Source organism: Neoarius graeffei, chromosome 9 (assembly GCF_027579695.1).
Source record: "Neoarius graeffei isolate fNeoGra1 chromosome 9, fNeoGra1.pri, whole genome shotgun sequence".
In the NCBI taxonomy this organism is placed as follows: Eukaryota; Metazoa; Chordata; class Actinopteri; order Siluriformes; family Ariidae; genus Neoarius; species Neoarius graeffei.
Window position 1 is genome coordinate 11956210 of NC_083577.1, and position 16723 is coordinate 11972932.

At 39.8% G+C, this 16723-nt stretch overlaps 1 protein-coding gene across 2 annotated transcripts in view; it reads left to right on the plus strand.

Annotated features, from left to right (window-relative positions):
• The window catches only part of vwc2l (von Willebrand factor C domain containing 2 like), a 156137-nt gene that overhangs the window by 16052 nt on the left and 123362 nt on the right, over positions 1–16723 (plus strand). Inside the window, exon 2 of one of the 2 annotated variants that reach the window (XM_060928593.1) lies at positions 6720–6755. The exons of the other annotated variant lie outside the window; for it this stretch is intronic. Coding sequence (XP_060784576.1) covers positions 6720–6755 — 36 coding nt within the window. The remainder of the gene's footprint in view (positions 1–6719; positions 6756–16723) is intronic. 2 annotated transcript variants of the gene reach the window in all.

Sequence of the window (16723 nt, forward strand, 5' to 3'; positions counted from 1 at the left end):
TCGAGAAAACAACACAGCTAATTCGAGATCTCGAGAAAACAAAACCGTTATTTCGAGATCTCGAGAAAACAAAACAATTATTCCGTGATCTCGAGTAAACAGCTGAGAAATGGTTCATTCAGGTGCGCCAAGAGACTTGTGATATGCTGACTTTGGGGCTATTTCTCATTCTGTATAGACGCAACTTTGGTCATTAGAATGTCTGGAATAATCGATCACCTAATAAGGCAATATTTTGATCAGGGGTTGACACAGGGAGAGATTGCATTAAGTCTTTTAATAAGGGATAATTTCAAAATTAGTCCGCGGCACCTCCGCAGAAGACTGGCCCGGCTTCATCTCTACCGACGGAGATACAGTGATCCAGCTGAGATCATGAAATAATTGTTTTGTTTTCTCGAGATCACGGAATAATTGTTTTGTTTTCTCGAGATCACGGAATAATTGTTTTGTTTTCTCGAGATCTCGAAATAACGGTTTTGTTTTCTTGAGATCTTGAATTAGTTGTTGTTTTCTCGAGATCCTGAATTAATTATGTCGTTATCTCGGGATAACAAGGTGAATAAAAAAAGATTATATGAAGGGCCTCTCGTGGCTTCCGTAAAATACAATATTATTTGCAATTTTTTTAATTTTAAAATTTACAATCATTTTCGGTTCGACATTATACAACAGCATACTGGTAAATAAACATATCACTGTATTTTGCTTTACAGAATTCTTATGTTGTGATTTCACAGAATTTTACTGTTGATTTTACTGACTTTTTTAACAGTGATACCTTGGAATAGTTTTACACCAAACTTCATAGCATCTTTAGTGGTTTTAGGAATAGCATTTTCTTTCATAATTTCTAATTCTTCCTGACTTACAGTGATGAAGCGATTGGCCGCTATTTTGCCTAGTCTCTCGAGGTGATTATCGAGAAATAGTCAGAATCTTTTGACCAATCAGCATATGCAATTTCCGATAATCACCTGCATATTTATACTAAATTAAAATGCTAAATAATGCAGTCGTTATTAATATTGCAAGTCAATATGTGTACACGTGACCTGAGAGTAAAAGTCAGCCATGTGAGTTATTGTCAGAACATGGTGCCTGTTTATGCATTCAGGATGCAAAAAAAGGAATAATTTGAAGAGAAAAAGCCAGAGGGAAGTCAGAAACTTCTGACCCAATCTGCAAGCCAGTACACACACATACACAACAACTAATGCAAGGTTTAGTGTCTATTCATATTACTTATTGACATAGTGTAAATTTCACTTCATCAACATTAAATGTAACCAGTTCCACGAGGCAAGAGACGTTTCCCAAAGTTAATGAACCTCTTGGCAACCACTGAGGGAGAACTTTCATTCCTTTAAGTGCTTTTTTTTTCGACATGCTGAATGATCTAACAGCAAATTTTACTACTTTCAAAATTATAATCCTTGCTCAAAGTGACATATTTGATTACTTTCATATTTCAGCATAGATATTGACAAGAGCTAATTTTTTCCTGTGTTACTCGTCGACTTAGATCGGAGTGACATTTGATCAAATTTGATCATAACATGTGAAGCAGTTGAAAGTCATGCTGTGATTTGTGTTTAATTAAAAAAAATGAATCTCAATATAAGGCTGCTTTGGAAGCCTTTTATAGATATAATTTCTGCAGAAGCATCTGTGTTGGATGCAAAAGTGTTAAGAAGCAGGTGGGGCTTGTGTTAGACGTACATTCACTGGCCACTTTAATAGGAACTTGTTGTTGAGTCTAAGATCCCTGTTCTTAGCTGCAAGAGTGGAACCCAATGTGGTCTTCTGCTGTTGCATGCTGAGATGCTTTTCTGCTCAGCATGTTTGTAATGAGTGATTATATGAGTCCTTCCTGGCAAAAAAAAAAGCGTCAACCAATCTGGCCATTTTCCTCTGACCTCTCTTATCAACAAGGCGTTTGTTTCCACCCACAGAACTGTCACTCAGTGACACTAAACTCTAGTGAATGTTGTGTGTGTAAACCCCCCAGAGATCAGCAGTTTCTGAAATACTCAAACCAGTCCATCTGGCTCAAACCAGCACCCACTCCACAGTGAAAGTCACACTTTGAGCAGGGCTCTACAGTGCGCACATTTCACTCGCATTTGCGAGCGAATTTTTCGGCATACGAACGACGAAAAAAAAACGCGCATTCATGCAAGGGCTTCTTGCGGCCGACAATTTAGGAAAGCACTGAGCACAGATGCGACGAGTTTAATTCTAAAATGTATCAAACGTTAAACTGCAAAGTATGTAAATCCAGCGCTGGATAGCCTACCTAATATCATTTTTTACACTAGAGACAAGAAAATTACATCAATGTGTTCAGGGGAGCCTTGTAGTGATCAATGTGAAAGAATTTTGTGAATAGCTCCTTCCGTTTTCATGTAAATCCCCGTTGTTTGGAGGGAGCGCTCTGAGAAAATCCTGCACTTTCTGTGTGACACTCAGCACGCGGGTGGGGGAGGGGCTGCTCGCTCACACACACACACACACACACACACACACACACATAAGGGAGGGGCTGCTCCCTCTCAGAGAGACACAGACTTGTAGCATCAAGGCAAGTCACACATTCACAGAGTTCAGCTCAGCTCCTGCAATAGCGACTGCTACGCGCACTGCATCACTCTCACAATTTCCCCCAGGGGAATTGTCTCTAGTTAGTTATAGAAACTCAGTTCAGCTACAAAACTCAGGATATTGCACTGTATTTGGTATTGCATTGTATTGGGTATGGATGTAAAAGTGTAGAAATATAAAATATACAAAAGCTATAAAAACTAAAAAGTTGCTCTGTGAGGTTACACTATAATAAGTATTGCACTGTATCAGGTAAGTGTGAGAATATTGTCCTTTTAGGTCCTTGTTGGTGCATTGTTGCACCTGCCAGAAGTGGCATCAGTCAGTGCATGTAATTAGCTTTTTTCACATTACGTCACTTGCAGAAGAACCTCACATCCGTTTTCAGCCTTCAGAGGCGGCATGCTAATCTGCTGGCTAACAAGTAGCAACCAGAGAAAGTCAGTAAACTTCCTTTCCAAAACAAGGCAGATAGGTGACTGGAATGGTCGCTAACAATACGTAATGATAAACAACAATGCGCAGTATTATCAATCTTATCTGTGAATGACACAGTTTTGTTAACATATGTTGCCGCCGTATACCTCTTCCTCCATTCAAAAGGCTGAAAACGAATATAAGTTCCCCTGCAAGTGACGTAATGTGAAAAAGGCTAATTGTTCAAGGTGGTTATGGCCTGTGGGGAAAAAAAACTGTTTTTGAGTCTGTTGGTCCTTGCTTTGATGCACCTGTAACGCCTGCCTGAGGGCAGCAAGTCAAAGAACTCAGAGCCAGGGTGGGAGCTGTCCTTGATGATGTTGTTAGCTCTGCTGAGCTCTGCTCTCTGTTTAGCTACTGTTTGTTCATTCATTCAGTTGTTCGTCATTCATTCATTCATTCATTCATTCATTCATTCATTCATTCGTTCCTCAATTGAATTTTGCGTTTTATGTGTTGGTGTGTCTAAGGTTTGCACTGCAATAAACCTTTAAAATGAAAACCTGCTTGTGCCCCCATTTTTTCCCCTGTGCTCCTAAAATTTTTAACTTAGGAGCACATGTGCTACTGAAAAAAAAAGTTAGTGTAGAGCCCTGACTTTGAGATCACAATTTTCCCATTCTGATGTTTGAACTGAACATTAACTGAAGCTCTAGATTTGTATCTGCATGATTTTATGCATTGTGCTGCTCTCAAGGGATTGGCTGATAAGAGAACCATATAAAACAGAACAGCAAGTGGATGGGTGTTCCTAATAAAGTGGCCGATGAGTGTAGTTAACACCAGGTTAATCAGAATTAGCAACAAGCACAGAAATTTATTTCTGGTTTAGTCAGCATATGGCATATAACTTATAGCATCAGCGCTTATTTAACACCTGGTGTCTGCAGGAGCTCCTGAAAATGAACATCATTCATCATATGTCAGAATGCTTGCAAAACTCCTTTTGCTGGAGAAAGGTGTTAAACTGTGTGCTTCATCATACATAAACAACGATAAACATAAGAAAATGCCTAGTAATAGAAATCAACACTTAAGCTAGCGTTAGCCCAGTGCTATGACTTGAAGACTGAATAAGTAAACTTTAGACACTACTGTCTTCAGAGGGAACCATCAGGGCCTTCTTGATCTTCAGAGAAGGCCCAAACATATCAGCATTTCAAATGTTATATTTAATTTCTTTCATTCTTTAAAAAATTCCATTATAAATATTCTCTTCTACTTGTAATTTGGCTTCATTTTCTATCAAATTTGCTTCAGAAATGAAAGGGTTACACTGCAAAAAATGATATCTCAGCAAGTGAAAATATCTTGAAAATAGTTGAAACGATCTAGCATTTCTTATTAGAAGAAAACAAGACACCAATTTTGAGATTATTAAACCTAGTTCTAGATTGCAACCAACTTATTCTAAGATGTCTTACCAAGTGTAATTATCTTACTGCACTGGCAGATTATTTCACTTGATTATAGTCTAAATGTTCTCAAATTTATTATGTTTTTCCTTATATTAGGATGGCTAGTTTTTGCAGTGTACTGCCCTGAAAACATTAAAATAGTTATCCAATGAGATTTTTTGTTTGTTGTGTCTATGCTGAGAAGAGTTTAGAGCTGGCTCATTCATTAGTTAGGACTTCATTGCCGAGACTGAAGGCCATGGCAGTGTATGTTTATGTAGGAAGTGACGGATGAATTGACCAATCATATTTTGATTGTATAGTAGGACGGACCAAAAATGTATTGCCCTCGGCCTTCTTGAAGGTCAACACGAGCTTAACTGTGAGTTGGCACCATCAGTGCAGTAGTGAAGCTAGTGTAGCGTTTATCAGTAGTGTTAGCGAATGCTAATAAAGTGGTCAAGCTAGTGCTATAGAGAGCAAGTAGCACAGGCTAATGACGAGAAGCGAAGATTTCTGTCTCCAGACTCTTCTTCCACGCACGCTCGCTACAGTATTTTTCACTCAGACATAAGTATTCATTTCCCTTTGTAATTTACTTAGTTTCTTTTAAATTCAACAGTGACAACTACACACAACAGAGCAACCTGGCAGCCTGACGCTAATCCCTTGCAAAATCCTTTGCCCTCTTGCTTTTTTTGGTGTGTCTGGCTAAAGTTTGGCTGAGCTGAAGTCCCAGCTCTAATAGTAATGGTTCACCACTGGCTGTCTCGTTGTATATGAAAATGTCATAACTGTGAGCCCACAGTTATAAAATTAACTTTTTTTTTTGTTGAGTTTTTGACTAAATTTGTTGTTTCTTCTTGTAGTAGACTGGTACCAAAATCCAGAATTGTGACACCCAAAGGTATTTTTGAGACAAAGTCGTCAAACAGTCTTATTTTGTCAATTTAGGTGTGCCGAATTCAAATCTGCAATATGCCGAGCTCTATCTGACCTCTGTTGACCTCTAGAGGTCATTGAACTTTGGGCATGTAAACGTCTCAGCTGAACCCAGTTTCTCAGCTTTCTAAGGAATGAAATGTACTAAAATGATTAATGAAGTTAGCAAATGGACTTGTTTGTTAAATGTTTGGGTGCTGAATTCATTTATCATTTGTAAAACGACATATGACCTCTGATAACCTCAAGGTCATTAAACTTGGCCTATAGGCCTATGCATTTAACGGCATTTTTAAACTGACTTTACTCCCCCAAAAAGAATATGAACAGACAAAAAACAAATAGAAAGGAACAAATACAACATTAAATGCCAGTCCATGTACATGTGACTTACTTTTCACAATGAGAATGCCTAGGCGATCACCTTACATAACATTGCATTACATTTAGCGGTTATTGTTTATACAAAGCTACTGAAAAAAGGACAGATTCAGCAGCATACAAAATGGGGGGCATACAGGGTATACAGGTTAAATCAAATCAAATCAAGTTTATTTGTACAGCGCTTTTAACAATAAACATTGTCGCAAAGCAGCTTGGCGACAAAGCAGGAGTGGGGCGATAAAACTCCGACCAGACACAGGGCACCAGGATGGATCAAGCAGGTCCGAGGGGCAGAAGAGGCCAGCATCTCAATCCCAGGATCAACATGTAACTCAGAGGGACAGATGGGGGGGGGGGGGGGGAGAGAGAAAGAAAACACGTTGTTAGGTATGCCCTAAAAATGACAAGTATTAAATCTGTGTGGTAGGCTCGCAGAGACGAGAGTCTTTACATCAGGCATGACGCACAATGGCATGTTAATATGGTAAAAAATATATCATGACCTGCTCTGGCTGGATGCTTGATTGGGTGATGGGAGCACACTCCTCAGCAATGATGAGATGCAGATGGGACCCTTAGGCCTGGCCAAGACAATTCAGTTACATTTCACCGGGTCTGGGACATGCGACAGAATGTCTGACGGCCGATTCCCTGCAGGCTACGATAGCCAGTCGAGGTCCCCACCGTCTCCACCAAAAGATTTCCTGTTGACTCCATGTAACTCAGAGGGACAGATTTGGGGGGGGGGGGGGGGGGGGGGGGGGAGAAAGAAAACACAGGTTGTTAGGTATGCCCAATGTCACCTGAATAAGTAGAAACAGTATACATATTGCATAGAGTACAAGCAGGGACTCCGGCAACTAACTATGACAGCATAACTAAAAGGAGAGAGCCAGAAGGTAACACAGGCATGAGGGAGCCCCGGGACATAAAGCAGCCAGCCACTGCACCGTCAACAAACTCGAGTGAGCAAGCGAGTGGGGACTGACAGCATCCATACATCCCAGTTTACCAAAAAACTCTATGTCTGAGGACCCTCCAGATCTACTCCTTTACCTCATAAACACCATTAACAAAAGGCTTGACTAAACAGATATGTTTTCAGCCTAGACTTAAATGCTGAGACTGTGTCTGATTCCCAAACATTACTTGGAAGGCTGTTCCATAACAGTTAATCAGGGTTAGTATATATGAGAGTTTTTTTTCTTTGTTGTTTGTTTTTTGTTTTGTTTTGTTTTAAATGGGGTAAAGCCTTTACAAAAAACAAACAACAAAGAAAAAAACTCTCATATATACTAACCCTGATTAACCTGTATACCCTGTATGCCCCCACATTTTGTATGCTGCTGAATCTGTCCTTTTTTCAGTAGCTTTGTATAAACGATAACTGCTAAATGTAATGCAATGTTATGTAAGGTGATCGCCTAGGCATTCTCATTGTGAAAAGTAAGTCACATGTACATGGACTGGCATTTAATGTTGTATTTGTTCCTTTCTATTTGTTTTTTGTCTGTTCATATTCTTTTTGGGGGAGTAAAGTCAGTTTAAAAATGCCGTTAAATGCATAGGCCTATAGGCCAAGTTTAATGACCTTGAGGTTATCAGAGGTCATATGTCGGTTTACAAATGAAAAATGAATTCAGCACCCAAACATTTAACAAACAAGGCCATTTGCTAACTTCATTAATCATTTTAGTACATTTCATTCCTTAGAAAGCTGAGAAACTGGGTTCAGCTAAGACGTTTACAGGCCCAAAGTTCAATGACCTCTAGAGGTCAACAGAGGTCAGATAGAGCTCGGCATATTGCAGATTTGAATTCGGCACACCCAAATTGACAAAATAAGACTGTTTGCCGATTTTGTCTCTAAAATGCCTTTAACTCCTTAAATAAGCACTTTTTTTTTAATTTTGGTACCAGTCTATAGTCTTTTGCCTTTATATATAATTTCTTTAAAATCACAGACTCAAAATGTTTAAAACATGACCGATCTTCAGCATCATAAATATCTTTTTAAACATTTAGCCCACATTGGCAGAGTTATTGTGAGCAAGGATTTTCACTGGCTAAGAAAAAGGCTGGATTAAATAATTAGCTTGGATGGTGTGACCAACACTATTTTGTTAATTAGGGGTTTTGGGATCAACTTCGTCAACACTTAATTCATCCCAATGTGTGTAACGTGAGACTGGTTAGCAGTGTGTTATGATGTAATGTTTTCAGCATTTTCCAGCATAACCCGGGGTTGTAATCTGGATTGTGACTTGACTGGTGTCCTGGTGCCTGGAAGGGATATCCCATCTGTGTTGAACTTCCTTGCAGAAAAAGTAGAGACTTGAAAACTCCAGTGAAAAAGAACTATAAACAATAGCAGACTTTTAAAATAATAATAAAAGATCAATAAATGCTGAACCGGATTTCTGGTTTTCCCCATGGGCCTTTGTGCTTTATTGGTCTTGAGATCAAAAATAAAAATTTAATCTCTCACGATAGACACTTTGAGATTCCAAAATGGATGTTTATCTTCAGAAGAGGTTTCAGCGCAGTATAAAAGGTATATCTGGAATGATTTAAAAAACGGTGCTTACTGAAGTTACTGCTGTGTTTACACTCACTCGCTACTTTATTAGTAACAACCATAAATATACCTGCTGTTTGATGCAGTTCTCTAATCAGCCAATCCCTTGAGAGCAGCACAATTCATAAAGTCATGCGGATACAAATCAAGAGCTTCAGTTATTGTTCACTTCAAACATCAGAATGGGAAAAATTGTGATCTCGAAGTGTGACTTTCACTGTGGCATGGGTGTTGGTTTGAGCCAGATGGACTGGTTTGAATATTTCAGAAACTGCTGATCTCCGGGGGGGTTTCACCAGAGGTGGAAAGAGTACTAAAATATTATACTCAAGTACAAGTACTGTTACTCTGATGAAATTTTACTTAAGTACAAGTAAAGTTACCAGACAAAAAAATCTACTCAAGTAAAAGTAAAAAGTAGATCATTTAAAATGTACTTTGAGTAAAAGTAAAATGTTACTTTTAACAATGGGTGTTTTCTGCCTCCATTGTGTTGTGCAAAAATGAAAAAGAAGAGGAAACAAGGATACATGTACATCTCAACCCAGATGTTTTATTTAAAGGAAGTGTATCAAATTGAATGCTTAGGATAATGCTGCATTAAAACTGAGACAAACAAAAAAGGTCAATATACACAGTCATGTCGTTTACATCGCCCTGACCACACACAAAGCATTGTACACAAAATATGAAAGTGAAATGTTGCACCGAAATCTCGTAGCTTGCCTGTGTGCATTGTGTGTTATTGAACAATTCAATTCAAACATTATTTGTTTTGCTTAGTATTCCTTTCTGGCCTGTTGGATGTAGAATGGTAGGAGGACTGATCACGTCAGGTTGGCGAGCTAACTTGCTTGCATGATTAGCCAACCGAATAACAGACTAGTTACCATTATGTTACAGTACCAACAGGTTGCTACTTCAACATTAGCAATGCCATCCACTATTTTTGGAATATAACCAGCCTATTGTCGGTTTTACTATGGAAAGGAAACATTATGATCAGGGGCGCAGATACGTTTTTTGAACTGGGGGGGACAAAAAAATGGGGGGACAAAAAACTGGGGGGGACAAAGCTGCCAGCAAACCAACCCCAAAATGCCTGTCAAACTTGTTGTGGGTAACCATAGCAACCAAGCTCGAGCTCGCAACCTGTGCAGTCTGCGCAGCTCAACCAACCGAATATCAGTCTTTGTTTTGTTTTATGTGAGTTGTTGCAACTATGTATACACTGCTGTGCACCTCAATAAACCGAATGGTAATTAGTCTTTTGATTTTTCCGTGAGGTTTGCCTTATGCAAAGAAAGACAGCATAGACGTTTTTTCCTCCCTATAAGTGGGGGGGGACCGAACGAGGTGAATTTAAATCTGGGTGGGACGAATCCCACCCGTCCCACCCTCTATCTGCGCCCGTGATTATGATGCCAATGACAATACTTACCTCAACATGCTTGCGCAGATTAGACGTCGAATTTTTGTATGCCGCAATGGTTGTCTTCTTGGGCACACATAATCTGCATTGCATAATGAAACTGTCACCCCTTTTCTCTATGAAGCTGAAGTGATCACGTATGTAGGGCCAGGGGTGCACTTCATTACTGGAAGAAATTGCGTTTTCTGCAGGGTCGTCCACCACAGGTTCCTCGGTCTCCTCCATGTCCGCAGGGGCACTTTATCAACACCCGTGGCCCAGGGGCTAGGCCCCTCATAGGCTACCTGTCAACCCTACCCTTACCATTGGCCAGGAAAACACTCTTATTTTATTTGCAATATGTGTCAAGCATTTACAGTGTAAGCGCGTAATTAGCCTAGAAGCCTATGATAGGTTACGTTTGGCTCAGCGTAGCTGCGCAAGGCCCACGCTCACATCGCTTAACACATCCGACCACAGAGGGAGAGAAGAACGCGCGCATTATCATTACAGAGCCGGTTCTGATTATTACCACGGACAGGACAGTGATACTGCGTAACTTTCACGCAGGGGCATGGCCAGAGATAACCACACAAGCGCGTGTGCGCTAATGTAGACCTATGTGTTGTAAACATAAAACACACACACCTACAGACAAGTCCTTTTAAAAAATAAAATACATAAAAATAGCTCGGCGGCATGAAAACAAACATTCACTGCAAGACAAGGTGCCCTAGAATCACCATCAGTTTTTAATATCTATATGGACTTTGTTGTCAGGATTGCACAGCATGAGATATCAAAACTGTACCCAGATACAGGCTTCAAGTTCAGATATTGCATTCCAAATGAGGTATCCACAAGAGAAATGCGTACGAAAGCACGAGCATCAGGAGAGGGTTGCATAACAGAGATTCTATACGCAGATGATCAGGCCATACTCGCTGGATCCATCAAGGAGCTTCAGAATATTCTTCAGTTGTATGATAAGACCTACACCCGCTTTGGTTTACAAATATCATATGTCAAAACAGAAACAATGGCTTTTAACATCAATGAGGATATCAAATGTAAACCAAGTATCATTTCCCTTGGCGGCACTAATATTAAAAACGTCCGCACCTTTAAATATCTTGGTTATAATGTCAGCAACTGTGATGAATCCTCACACTTCCTGCATGCTAGGATAAGTGCTGCATTCATGAAATGGAATGAACTGAAACACGTTCTAACCGACCACCGAATACTACTAAAAACCCGTATAAAGTTCCTAGTGGCATGCGTTCGATCTCGTCTCCTGTACAGCACACAGGCATGGCAACTATCATCCAGTGAAATTCACAAAATTGAGGTAGTGTGGCACGGCTTCCTAAGGAAAATGATTAAAGGTGGATATAAACGAAAGAATGCCCCTGACCAAAAGAACACTACAAATGAAGATATAGACTGGAGCTACAAGATGTCCAATGCTGACCTCCGGAAACTGACAGGAACCCAGGATATAAAACTATCCTGCTACGTACAACAACTAAAATATATTGCTCACGTTTGCCGGATGGGCAATAACCAAGTGCAAAAGCGGCTCCTGTTTGACAAAAATGGTTACAAATGGACGAAATGGGAAAATCTGCTGGGCATAGACACCCAACAGATAAGACGTATGATGATGGACAAATCAAACTTTGAGCAACTGCTGCAACTGCTACAGCAGAAGCACCCCTAGAGAGTTTAACTTTTGACAGGGGAACATGATGATGATGAAGGTACTTGGCTCGGCGGCCACATGAAACGTAAACACCATGGACAGCGGCCAAACTCATAACTCTACAGACCGAAATACACGAAACCAAGTCCTACTAGGGTCTATTTTACCAATCTGTGTTCAAGCATCATGCAAGTCTTCCTTCTCCTTGAATAAGACCATGCATTCAACTGCCTTTTTGACATGACTGCATCGAAATACCACTTGCAACAATATTTCATGCACTCCATCAAGAAAAAAGTTAAACATGATGAACACGGGCATACCGTTTTGAGCATACGATTTTTTAAAAAGAAACTAGCTACATCAAAGTCCTTCAATAAACCCATCCTTTAACGCAAATGAGCTTAACCTAGTTCAAAGCATGACGTTAGCAGTAGCTGCATAAGGCAAAATCATGTGGGCCTTTCGTCAACAACAAACCACGGCAGGCAAACATTAATAATCAAGCGTCCTTACCTTAAAACGTTGTCTTGACCACAGAACTTCCCAAGTATTTCACTTAAATCCACACGGGTTAACAACACACCCAACACAGCTAGCGAGAAATGTGGATCTGCGCTAGCTTTGTATTGCTATTCCCCTCAGTATGCTTAATCTGTCTGCTGCCCGAACTGTGAACATTATAGGCTACAATCTTTTCAGCAATTTCTTCAGTAGATGCCGTTTTAGACATTTTATTATCCCCATCGAAATATGCTATTATACTAACAGGATTATAACTCAAATCACACGACACGTATTCAAATCACAACTGATTTATTTTACTGTTGGACAGATCATAGCATATCTAGCCTAGCTGCACATAGCCTAGCTGCTGGTAGGCTGATAACTGATAAGTAGCTGATATTCTGAACAGATTGGTGATCCTTACTTTAAAAAAGTCTGTGACTTTAGGCAACGATTCTATCATTACCTGCATCTCTCTTTTTTTCCTTTTATGCGCCCGCTAACATGTGAACGCTTCATCTTTCAAAGCCTCTAAATTTGTGTCTCAGTAGTCTGCAGTCTTTGGCGCGCTTTCGTGCGTGACGTTACATTTTGTTACATTTTATTCTGGTACAGTTGTGGGTGTTCGTTTCACGAACCACATCCACCATGTCTCTTACAGCAGGCTACTGTGCGCTCATTTATTTCTAACCTTATTTCTATTCGTACATTAATGTAGGCCCACGATTCCGACAGTTTATTATTTTATTAATATTACAAGGCCCCTGATTGGCTGTGGCCCAGGGGCTTGAGCCCCCCGAAGCCCCGCCCCCCCCTTAAAGCGCCGGTGCATGTCTGCCATCATCTGTGTGAGACTCGCGTGCGCGACAACTGTCCTTCCCGTGATTCATTTCCAGAACGCATTTCCCCTTCTCCGTTTTAGCCTTTTTTTATTTTTTATTTATTTATTTTTTTTACTCAGTAACGGTTGTGATGTAAAATGTACTGAAGTACACTACTTAAAAGAAAACATACTTAAGTAAAAGTAAAAGTACACTCTTTAAAAATTACTTGAAAAAGTATAAGTACACAAAAAAGCTACTCAAGTACAGTAACGCGAGTAATGTAATTCGTTACTTTCCACCTCTGGTTTTCACATACAACAGTCTCTAGAGTTTACACAGAATGGTGCGAAAAACAAAAAACATTGAGTGAGTGACAGTTTTATGGGTGGAAACAAACGCCTTGTTGACAGAGGGGTCAGAGGAAAATGGCCAGATTGGTTTGAGCTTTTTTGCCAGGAAGAATATAGTAACTCATATAATCACTCTTTACAACTGTGGTGAGCAGAAAAGCATCTCAGCATGCAACAGCAGAAGACCACATTGGGTTCCACTCCTGCAACCAAGAACAGGAATGTTAGAATCAAGAACAAGTTCCTATTAAAGTGGCCAGTCAGTGTATAGCCAAAGAAATTATCTATTTGGAACAACTTTTCAAATCCATTTCCCACTTTTCAAATCCGAAGTTGACATTTCTGAAGAGTTGGAATTCTATGATGTAACCTGTCTTGCAAAAGTATTCATCCCCCTTGGTGTTTGTCCTGTTCTGTTGCATTACAAGCTGGAATTAAAATGGAGTTTTGGAGGGTTACCACCATTTGATTTACACAATATGCCTTCCACTTTAAAGGTGCAATTTTTTTGTTGTTGTTGTTTATTGTGACACAAACAATAAGATGAAAAAACAGAAATCTGGAGTATGCATAGGTATTCACCCCCAAAGTCAATACTTTGTAGAGCCACCGTTTACTGCAATTACAACTGCAAGTCTCTTGGGGTATGTCTGTATTAGCTTAGCACATCTAGCCACTGGGATTTTTGTCCATTCCTCAAGGCAAAACTCCTCCAACTCCTTCAAGTTAGATGGGTTGCGTTAGTGTACAGCAATCTTCAAGTTATGCCACAGGTTCTCAATTGGATTGAGGTCTGGGCTTTGATTAGGCCATTCCAAGACATTTAAATGTTTCCCTGTAAACCACTCCAGTGTAGCTTTAACAGTCTGTTCAGGGTCATTGTCCTGCGGAAATGTGAACCTTCATCCAAGTGTCAAACCTCTGGTTTTGTGAACCTTCATCCAAGTGTCAAACAGGTTTTCCTCCAGAATTGCCCTGTATTTACTGCCATCCATCTTCCCTTCAATCCTGACCAGCTTTCCTGTCCCTGCAGATTAAAAAAAAAAACATCCCCACAGCATGATGCTACCACCACCATGCTTCACTGTAGGGATGATGTTCTCAGGGTGATGGGAAGTGTTGGGTTTGCGCCACACATGGCGTGTCCCATGATGGCCAAAAAGTTCAATTTTAGTCTCATCTGACCAGAGAATCTTCTTCCATGTGTTCGGGGAGTCTGCCACATACTGTTGGGCAAACTCCAAACATGTTTTTTGCTTTTTCTTTTTTTTTTAAGCAATGGATGTTTCCTGGCTACTCTTCCATAAAACCCTACTCTGTGGAGTGTATGACTTAAAGTGGTCCTATGGACAGATACTCCCATCTCTGCTGTGGATTTTTGCAGCCCCTTCATTGTTATATTTGGTGTCTTCGTTGCATCTCTGATTAATGCCCTCCTTGCCCGGTCTGTGAGTTTTGGTGGGTGGCCTTCTACTGTCAGGTTTGTAGTGGTGCCATATTCTTTCCATTTTGCTGTAATGGATTTAATGGTGCTCCCTGGGATATTCAAAGTTTGGGATATTTTTTATAACCCAACCCTGATCTATACTTCTCCACAACTTTGTCTCGGACATGTTTGGGGTGCTCTTTGGTTCTCATGTTGCTTGCTTAGTCGTGTTGCAGAGTCAGGTTGATTTATCCAGACATTATGTGACAGATCATGTAACACTTTGATTGCACACAGGTGGATCTTAATCAACTAATTATGTGACTTATGAAGTGAATTGGTTGGACCAGCTCTTATTTAGGGGTTTGAAATGAAAGAGGGTGAATACCTATGTACAGTCCAGATTTCTGTTTTTCCATCTTAATTATTGTTTGTGTCAGAATTAAAAAAAAAAAAAACATACAAAAAAAAAAACAATTTGCACCTTTAAATTGGTAGGTATTTTGTTTAAATCAAATGGTGCTAACCCCCCAAAAATCCATTTTATTTCCAGGCTGTAATGTGACAAAACAGGGCAAACACCAAGAGGGATGAATACTTTTGCAAGACACTGTACATTTCAACATGGCCGTTCTTCCTTTGCACTATGACAAAGGACAGGAAGAGCAACCTATCACAAAATGCAGCAGGATAGTTGGATAACCAAAAGGTTTATTTATTTTTATTGAAGATGTTTGACAACGTCAAACATTTAAGCTTGAGGTAGGAAGCTGGCTCTCCATCTTTCTGATTTTAAAGGTTATGTTGTGCTCACATGGGTCATCAGTTAAAAACAGTGGCCAAAGGAAGCGATTTTGACTAAAGGTTTGATTCTAGTGGCCAAATGGTGAAATCACAGAATATTTCTTCTATTATCCCCAATAGTACTTTATTCCATGAAGCCTAAACAAACTTTTAGGATTAGTGATCATTAGCATGTGTTGGTATTTTAGCAATGCCATGTCACATTGTTGTCTGAAGCCAGTTTCTTTACAGAAAGCGACAAAGGTATCAATACTCTGCCTTCTAACCCACTGAATGTTAAGGCAGCATCGAAGGTAGATCTATACAGAATCAAGTTTCCTTCTATTTTCAATGCCAACTTTGACAGGAATGCACAATAGGGGTTTCATGGACTAGTGGACTAAATCATTTACTAGTCATTGTTGTGAGAATGGGTCAAGATGGTGGAAAAAAAAAACAGTGAGGCAGCAGGAGTGGTCAGTTTGTTATTCAGAAATGATTTCAGACTGGATGACACCAATTCTACAGTCAGCTGTGCATTGCATAAAGGTGACGATACATGGGGTAACTTTTTGGGCAATGCTGCTGGACAATTGGACTTCGACACTTTCCCACTGAGACTGGGCAACATAATTTCTATCTGAATGGTTTTGATCATTTGGGGTAACTTTTTAAGATTATCCAATCAGAGTGCTAGCAGCGAATCACATGACCACCTGAGAGTTTCTGAAATATTCAACAAAGATGGTGGTGCCTCAACGGCAGTGGAGCGAAGAAAGAGACACGACTAGTATCTTTTTATGCTGGTAAGTTATGTGTAAACCCAAAGTGGTGACTTTACCTCATCAAATGCTTAGAAAACCAACTGACATTATTTTTATGTACTCAGGTTGTAACTAAGACATCCTTTTGTTTTGTTTTTTTCAGCTAAGTGTAAACTGCCATTAGCTAACCACCACTCCATAGAGATTGAAAGGGATTTAGCTAACTAGTGGTGTTTTTTGCTAACATAGTTAGCAGATTGCTAGCTATGTAGGGATAACATTAGCTCTCTTGCATCAAGTGAAAAGTGATGGGCAGCTCATTGAGTTTTCTTTTTGTGAGTTGTAATAGAGATTGTCTGTCTAACTTATCTGATCTAATTCACAGACGGAGTATGACTACTTGTGGAACCCGAGGGCAAAACAGTACAAACTTTGGGATCTAAAAAAGAAAAAGCCTTTCAGGAGCTCTGTCACCTCCTTTTCCTCCTCAGCAGCCAGCTCCTGGTCCATGTCCTTTTTTTCTTTTTTGCTGAGATTAATTTTTTTTTCTAAAAAAAAGAAAAGGAAAAAA